This window comes from Zea mays, chromosome 7 (genome assembly GCF_902167145.1).
Source record: "Zea mays cultivar B73 chromosome 7, Zm-B73-REFERENCE-NAM-5.0, whole genome shotgun sequence".
Classification (NCBI taxonomy): Eukaryota; Viridiplantae; Streptophyta; class Magnoliopsida; order Poales; family Poaceae; genus Zea; species Zea mays.
In genome coordinates this window covers 149,571,192-149,580,529 of record NC_050102.1, presented here as the reverse complement: position 1 = coordinate 149,580,529, position 9,338 = coordinate 149,571,192, and the positions used below count along the sequence as shown (strand labels likewise).

Below are 9,338 nucleotides of genomic sequence, written 5' to 3'. Positions count from 1 at the left end.
CGTCGGAGCCGGAGGTCGATGGTGATGAAGAGTCGGTCTCGTAGTAGACCACTTTCCTCATCCTCTTGTGCTTGTCACCTCTCCGATGCGACTTGTGGGCGGAGGATTTCTTTTCCTTCCCCTTCCCTTTGTTGGAGGAGTCTTTCTTCTCCTTCCTCTTGTTGTGGGACTCTTCCGATGAAGTCTCCCCGTGGCTTGTAGTGGGCTTGTCGCCGGTCTCCATCTCCTTCTTGGCATGATCTTCCGACATCACTTCGAGCGGTTAGGCTCTAATGAAGCACCGAGCTCCGATACTAATTGAAAGTCGCCTAGAGGGGGGTGAATAGGGTGAAACTGAAATTTACAAAGTTAATCACAACTACAAGCCGGGTTAGCGTTAGAAATATAAATGAGTCCGGGAGAGGGCATAAAAACAAATCGCGAGTGAGTGAAGAAGTGAGACGCAAGGATTTGTTTTACCGAGGTTCGGTTCTCGCAAACCTACTCCTCGTTGAGGAGGCCACAAAGGCCGGGTCTATTTCAACCCTTTCCCTCTCTCAAACGGTCCCTCGGACCGAGTGAGCTTCTCTTCTCAAATCAACCGGGAACAAAACTTCCCCGCAAGGACCACCACACAATTGGTGTCTCTTGCCTTGGTTACAATTGAGTTTTGATCACAAGAACAAATGAGAAAGAAAAGAAGCAATCCAAGCGCAAGAGCTCAAAAGAACACAACAAATCTCTCTCACTAATCACTAAAGCTTTGTGTGGAATTGGAGAGGATTTGATCACTTGGGTGTGTCTAGAATTGAATGCTAGAGCTCTTGTAGATGGTTGGAAGGTGGAAAACTTGGATGATTTGAATGTGGGGTGGTTGGGGGTATTTATAGCCCCAACCACCAAACTAGCCGTTGGTGAAGCCTGCTGTCGCATGGCACACCGGACACTGTCCGGTGCGCCAGCCACGTCACCCGGCCGTTAGGGTTCGACCGTTGGAGGTCTGACTGGTGGGGTCGCCTGGCTGTCCGGTGGTGCACCGGACAAGTACTGTAGACTGTCCGGTGTGCCACCCGCGCGTGCTCTGCTCCTCTGCGCGCGCTGGCGCGCATTTAATGTTGTAGCAGGTGACCGTTGGCGCAGACTAGTCGTTGCTCCGCTGTTACACCGGACAGTCCGGTGTACACCGGACATGTCCGGTGAATTATAGCGGAGCGGATTCCCGAAGCTGGCGAGTTCAGAGTCGCTTCTCCTTGGAGCACCGGACAGTCCGGTGAATTATAGTGGAGCGCCTCTGAGTTTTCCCGAAGGTGATGAGTTTAGCTTCAAGTCCCCTGGTGCACCGGACACTGTCCGGTGGCACACTGGACAGTCCGGTGCGTCAGACCAGGGTGCCTTCGGTTATCCCCTGCTCTCTTTGTTGAACCCTTCTCTTGGTCTTTTTATTGGCTTTTTGTGAACCTTGGGCACCTGTATAACTTATAGACTAGAGCAAACTGGTTAGTCCAAATGTTTGTGTTGGGCAATTCAACCACCAAAATCAATTTAGGAAATAGGTGTAAGCCTAATTCCCTTTCAGTATTAAACTAGGAGCAATATGTAAGTAAAGTTTAAGCACTAAAAAAGATAGAAATCACAATAAAGTAAAGTGGACAAGAAACACAGCGATTTTTCCCGTAGTTCGGCCAAAGCCTACTCCATGTTGTGGTGACCTCATTTGGTCAAGGGTTGCACTCGACCCCTCTCAAGTGATTCAAAGATTAAACTTGAGTGCCACTGTATTCATCATTGTGTCACAACCTGTTTGCGAGGAATCTCCACAAGTTGGAGCCTCTCACGGCCTTACACAAATGATCACAATCAAACTTAGAGTAAGGGAGGGAGAAGAACGCACACAAAAGCACAATGTAGCAACACACGCAAGAAAGCCAAAGAAATGAGCGCAAGAACACTGTGTCACTAGAACAACTTGAAATAGGAGCTCAGATCTATCTATAATCACAAAACTGTGTATATGCGATGAATCGTAGTGTCGGTGTGCTCTTGGTATGCTTAGGTACTAAATAGAGCCGTCTAGGGGGTCCCTTTATAGCCTCAAGGGGCATAGGAGCTGTTGCTCCTTCACTAGAAAAACTGCCAAAAATTTGTTCTGCTCGGGGGCACCGGTTCGGTGCATACCGGGCTAGGCCCTGTAGCCACCCGTCTAGGATCTGATTGGCGGCTTTCCAAACTGGGTGGGGCACCGGATCGTCTAGCGACGTAATTTTTTCGTTGGTCATCGAGGTAGCCGTTGGAGAAGGATATCTAGTGCACCAGATCGAACAGTGGTCACATTCCGGTGATTTTTTGAAGAAAAATCTCGAGAGCACACTGTTCATTCAGGTGGCACAGACCTAGATCAGTGTGCCACTGACTGGTCCGGTGCTCTCCAAACAAGACCAATTTAGGCCATTTTGAGCCTAACTCCTCCAATTCTTTTTGGCTATTTTGCGGGTTCACACCTTTTCTCCTCGGTTTTGATAGGGTTTACTATATGTCCAGAACTAAGTCCAAATTCCACTTTTCTTGCACAAAGGAGTTAGTAGCTAAACAAAGGTGAAAGAAACATATTATAAAGTGTGTGCAACTTACTCAAGTACTTAAACCTCATTATTGTGTAGCTTTATCCAAAGTTGCACTTTTGGCCTTCAAATTGAACTCATTTGGACTTCTTATCTTCAATTTGCTTTTTCTAAACCTATACTTATGCTCATATAAAGGGTGTTAGATCAAAGTGGTGTGTCGAGCCTTTAATCACCGAAACAATTAGAAATGACCCAAGGGCATATTTCCCTTTCACAAATGTCCAATGCTAATGATGGTAGGGACAAGATGGTTTGGGATGACATCTATCGTGATGATGTTTTTGATTGTGTGTCCTCCGTTGTAAGAGGAGGATCAGGTAGTATTACTACCTCTTATGCTACCTTTGCAATTTCCATCTCTTCGGTGTCCTTCTCCACATTGTGCTGCATATGTGAGTCCGCTAATTCCCAGTCCTTTGTACATGAGAAAATCACCACTATATCACTTGTGAGCCGGCGTCAGCGCTCCTCGATCACTCTATCAATCAGACTAAAAGTTAATTTAGAAGATATAGTAGAAACAGGAACAATCATGACATCTTTAGCAAGGAGAGAAAGAATATGATATGTAAGCTTATGTTCATGCCACCAACTCAAGATGTTGAAGTCTTCATTGAACTGGAAGACAATGTCACTGTCAAGATATGAAGACAACTCTCGGAGAGAGGCTTAGATGGGTCTCTTTATTGTCACTCCATGTTAGGTATTTCTGTCTACACTTCATTCAAATGATAGGGTTGCCCCTCTTGCATGTACTCTCATACGCATACAAGATTATTTTACTTCTTTAAATTGCCAAAAAAATCACAATTTTGCCATTGTGATTGAGGCTGCTTTTTTTTACCCTTAGCCTTATTGAAATTTAACCGAATCTGTTCATTTTTGTATTTGAGTGTTTTTAATGGATTAGAAAATCTTTCTTTGATGTCTTGCTAATTTAATGTGGTGTAATTTCATTGATTTTTAGATTTTGATCGTATCTAAGAGATCCTATTTTATCCGGGTTGCTAACTCAATGGTAGAGTACTCGGCTTTTAAGTGGAGCTATGATCTTTTACACATTTGGATGAAGCAACAAATTCGTTCAGACTCTTGGTAGAATCTAGAAGACCAAAATTTGTGATATGTACTTGTATTATTTGTTTGTGAAGTGCATTTTATGTCACGTTTATCGGGCGGCCCGACACTATCAGGCCCAACGGTCCTAAGGCACATCACGACCCAGAAACAGACATAACCTGTTCGTGCCGTGATGTGCTTGTGCTAGGTCGAGCCGAGTGGTATGTTTGGACATGTATAGTACAGGGTAGGAGGGGCGGACCGAAAGAAGGGAGTTTGGGTTGTTTTTTTAATCAGTTTTGGCCAATTTTGGATTGGAAATGGATCAAGCCGTCCACCCGGCATTCCGGCTGCGTCCACACGTGAGACGGAGCAGCGGAGCCGGAGCGATAGTCTACTAGCTCTTGCGTTGCCGCGTTGTCTTTTGCTGGAGGACATCTGTAAAGGCTTCGCTGATGCTTTCCACGCCAAAACTTCTGGACGCCGCATCTGGCGTTGCGCTGCGACAGCAGCATGTTCCAGCCAGCCAGCGCCAGTAGAGGCAATTGGCAAAGATTTTACGACGGCAGTATTCGGCTCCAACCTTTTCATGTTTCGGACACGACGGCCAACAGCACCACCGCCCAGCAGCACGGGCACGGTTCCTGTAGTCCTACTGTTGCACACCATTTCTGCGTGGTCAACAAACCGACGGAACTGCAGGCGGAACTGATGTGATGTGAGCTGCCAGGAAGAATGCATGAGGCGACTGCGATCCACCCTCAATCCGACTATACCATTCTGAATCTTCAGTTTGTCTACAGATGACTCGGCTTTGGCTGTCCAGGGCACTCAATCTTTTCTTCATGTTTTCTTCCTCCCGACAGACACGTCGCCGCCAGCCACCGGCCACCGGCCCACTGCCCACTACGGTCGCACAGCTTGACAGCTACAACGATACCCTACCATGCCACGACGAACCACCCCTCAAAAAAACCTACTCGAGTAAAATGTAGTCTTTCTGTTCTTAATTGACTAATAAAAGAAAACTAGTACTAAAGATTAGTAGTGGACCCGAAAGGAACCCCTACTGATAATCCCAATGTTAAGTAAATACAAACCTGATGACCTTGGTCCAACCATTTTCACGTGGCTAGTTCTGCTGATACATCAAGATCAATCTGTTTCATATGAAAGCATTATAGAATTATATAATCCAATGAGATCACTAACCACCTGATTCTAAGACCACCACGACAGTCACAGGAAGCTAGTACTCGGAGATTGGGCATCAAGAAACGGCGCAGCTATGAAGTCTCAATGACAAACTATGTTTTAAGAGAACCCTTGCAGCAATTTTGTCATACATAGTCATTACTTGCAACATCATCAGCTAAAAGAAGGCTCCCAGGTTGGGCACTAGAGCATAACTGTTATTCAGAGTATCTCTTCTGCACTTCTTACACCACCCCTGAGGGAAGCCGTAGCACCAGTTGCCCACCAACAAGACTACAACGGCAAATCACTTATTAGACGATGTACAGAGGAACACCCAACTAAACTTAACGGTGGTACTGAATTTACCTCTTCACATAGTAGTAGCAGAAATCTGCAAGGATGAATGTCTGCACGATTTCTGATAAAAGCACCATAGACGGCCACAAACCATAGCCAAGAGCTGTCAACAGACGACCACGCGTGTCCAAAACCTACATTGCAGAATTTGTTGCTTCCGGTGATCAGGGTTTGAGTACCATTTGCCTAAGTGTACTTCAGTGATGTGGTAACACTAGACTAGAGAATCAAAAGCGTTTTTTTTTCATGACCATGAATGACTACAAGTCTACAGTGGCCATAAGACACTACCCACCACCCAAAAACAAAAACAAAAATCTGACTGTTCAACAAAAATGACCTAAAAACACAAGGATTGGTAAACATAAAAAAAATCTCACACATCTACGATGAAAATATATATATTGCCGAGAATTCTGTTAGGTATGAAAAACAATAACAACAAAAATGAAGGCTGCTACAATTATACAGCTGTGTACATCATCTCAGGAGTTTATACAAAACACGGACCTGTAGAACCCAGTGGGCGCAGCTAAGAAACCTTGCAACTCCCAATGCAAATACATAGTGAGCTGTAAAGGGTTCAACAATCTGCAAAAGACGGTAAGCACGAAGTCAAACTTATCATCCTGCAATCAACGGAACCAAATGGCAGTATGGTGATATTACCTTAGTATTTTGCATCAAGTGTAACTGCGGAAGCACTGAAACAGCTTCCAAGTAAACACAGAACCCCCAGGAGATCCGGTTCACAATGTTATGAGATGTTGACGGATGAATAAGTAGTGCCAGTCCAGCACACGGTAACACCTTGAAAAGTAACAAGAAAAGCCCAAGCACAATAAGACAACAATATACAAATACAAGTAAGATGTGCAATGTTGTGGCAGAACAAGTACAACTAGCCAGCATAAGCCCAATGCCTTCTGTTAGCAGGAGCATCAGAAACACTACCTCTGATCCCAGAAGTACAGAAAGAGAAAGAAACTAGTTAATTACAAAACAGAGACATGGATTTCAAAATGTTTCAATAATAAACCATCTAAAAGGTGATGTGCATTCTAATCATAAAGCTCACACAGCCTTGGTCTTAACCTAACCAAATTCAGTATAAAGAAAATACATTGAGAAGATAATGTGGTTATTTTGCAGAAACTGGACAGCTCCAACAGTTCAACTCGATATCATTGGCATGGGTATAAGAAACTGAAATTCTTAGCCAAGAACAGTTACTGATGCAAATCCATAAATTACCAAGATATAAGTTTATTTCTTACCACATAATACAACGCAAAGTTATCCTTATCCACCATATAAGTTGACCTCAGTTTGAACCGTATCATATAAATAACAAACAGTGTGGCTACAAGTGTAGCAGTGTCCAGAATTGTATGGATGTCATACTCCATGACAAAGCTGCAGTACAGTCTAACAGCTAGAAATAATGCAGTTAAATCCTGAGACTTGAGGGATAGTCCTGCAACATGAAAAGTGTTAGACTCTACAGAAAGTAGAGAATTAATACCTACATAAAAGAAATTGAATGGCTAAAAAGATATTCTGACAGTCTAGTCTTATTAGGCCATCTTCTCACATACGACAAACATTATGAAGAAATCATATACTCCCTCCGTTCCAAAATAGTTGATGTTATAGCACTCAAATTTTGTCCCAAATACTTGACCTTCTTGCTTCCCAATGCACTTTTCTCCCAATACAACTTTCTCTTTTCCTAATACATATCTATCTCTAAGAGCATCTCCTAAAGATCCCAAAAATATTTGTCCCAATACATAAGAATTGGGATCTCCTCAAAACTTTAAGTCTTTAATTCCTAGATAAAATGTAAATACTCCAACAGTGCCCAATATTTATAAAAGAAAACTGAATTTGTTCTTTGCGCCCACAATACCGCTGGATCCGGCTGACCAGCTCCACACTACCTGCAGCAGCCGTTCACCAGGGGCCATGGCCATGGTCCTGCTGCTGTACCGCTCCAGCGTACACACGCTGGAATACCCTGCAACAGCCGATGGCCCACTCCAACAAATCCTAAAAAAAGTGAAGAAGCAGCTGATCTCGCGCGCGAACAGGAAATGTTCGTCCAGATTGGGAGCTCGGTGGTGGCGAATATTTACGCGAGGCACGGACCGATATCCGCCTGCGAATGGTTTAGGAGCACGGCTAAGAAACAATTGGAGCGCTGTTTTTTTTTTCCTTTTTCCCCTAAAATAAGGATTAGGATCAAGATTTTAAGAAGCTATTGGAGATGCTCTAACCCTCTCTATCTCTCACCTTCTCATGGGAGCATTTTAGTCTTTTATCTACAACGTTGATAGCTGTGCACAATCCTAAAACGTCCACTGTTTTGGGGCCGAGGGAGTACATTGAATGGTGCATTTTAGGGTAATTTTCACAGCTTGGGATACGATTTTTTCTTGGTGATCAATGTACAACTAGGTCCACCAAGTGAAAGAAATCACAAGGTAAAAAACTTCAACAAGTTTATATCACAGATATGAATAATCTGTAGATCTCTGATATCATAATTCTAAATCTACATTTTAAACCATGCCAAGTAGCTGGACAACCGATTCATGTAGCATCTGTAAAAAATGAAAACCTATGCAGTATATAAAGCAAAATCTATGTAATCAGACTAAGGGATAAGAATGGATAAGTCAGTAGAAGTAATTCTAATAAACAAATAGATGTTGAAAGAGCTGCAAAGAACTGGAAACCACACCATTCTTATTCAAGATTTGGTTTCTCCAGATTTTTCAAAACTGCTCTCAACAGGCTACACCATTCTTAAAACGACTCAAATAAGTCTATATAGATTTCATCCAGTCAAATCAAAGGATACTGTAACCAAACACGTCTTGCAGCTCCGAAATATACTTTAGCACTGGGCCCGTATAAGAACCCCAAACCGTAATGCCTCACAAGAAAACATAAGGGGTAACTATAGATACATCGAATAAACATTATAACCTTCCGCTTCTAGAATCTAGATGTACACAGCAGTAAACTACCAATTCTTTGCAAAATAAAAATTGCAAATCATGCTAGGGAAATCGTCTTCTGAAACGCTGAATTGGGGGACCAAATCCTATAAAATCCTAAACCCTATCGCGCCGGCACGGCGATCTCGACAGATCGGGAACGTGTGTCAAGGAAGCGGACGGAAACAAACCGGCGCAGGTCTTCTCCTTGGTTAGCTTGTAGATGAGGACGCCTATGCCGAGCGCGTGCGCAGCCTCGGCAGCGACGAAGAGGTTGTCGTGGTCGTGGACGATGAAGCGGATGAAGACGAGCGCGGCCATGCCGGTGACAACGGCAAGGAAGGCCTTCACCTTGGGCGGCTGCCGCCGCACCCACGACGTCACCACGCCGAGCGGCCGCTTCGTCCCCCTCATCTCGTCTCCCTTACCGCCTCGCTTCGCACCACCGCCGCCGGTCGAAGAACACGGGAGTATTTTTCTTATTATTTTCTTCCTTTATTATTATTAATATTATTATTATCTGTTTCTCTCTCTTCCTGCCAGTTTTGGCCTTTTACAGTTTTACCCCATTAGGGGAGAGGGCTGCATTTATGTAACTATAAACTAGGTGATTGTCTGTGCGTTGGGACGGTTTACAACAATATTTATATAAATTATTCACCGAAAAATTTCAAGATTTTTTATTGATTGTCCTCGCTCTCTGCATAATATTTTTTTTATTTGGCTAACTGATGTTATTATTTACTGCATCCAACATGTCTTGGTACAACACGATCAATAAAGTGAGCGATTAAAAGCATAACGGATCAAGTTTCTAAAATAAATCATATGAACTCAAACTTATAAAAAATATAGATCAAAATATAGAGTAATTGCTAAAGTCAGGCATCAATAAAAACTGAATGTGCTCCATATAAATTATGCTACTTCGTAGCAATTACTAACATTTAAAACCAACATATAACATTTTATTTTACTGTTAGTGTGACAAATCATTGTTGCTCTATCTAATTCAGCAACCTCAAACATCATGGAGTCCATTGCGCCAATGTGGTCTCAAAAACAACCTAATGCTTGCAAAAGTCAAGAACGTCGTGTCGTGTTTGGGCTGTAGCCTCGT

At 43.3% G+C, this 9,338-nt stretch overlaps 1 protein-coding gene across 1 annotated transcript; it reads right to left on the bottom strand.

Annotated features, from left to right (window-relative positions):
• Positions 1-4,707: 4,707 nt before the first annotated feature.
• On the bottom strand, positions 4,708-8,696 carry LOC100284075 (uncharacterized). The gene is given in 6 exon segments (NM_001156973.1): positions 4,708-5,147; positions 5,223-5,347; positions 5,724-5,804; positions 5,883-6,023; positions 6,491-6,690; positions 8,410-8,696. Coding segments are annotated over 6 exon segments (819 nt in total). The 5' UTR covers positions 8,633-8,696; the 3' UTR covers positions 4,708-5,098.
• Positions 8,697-9,338: the final 642 nt, after the last annotated feature.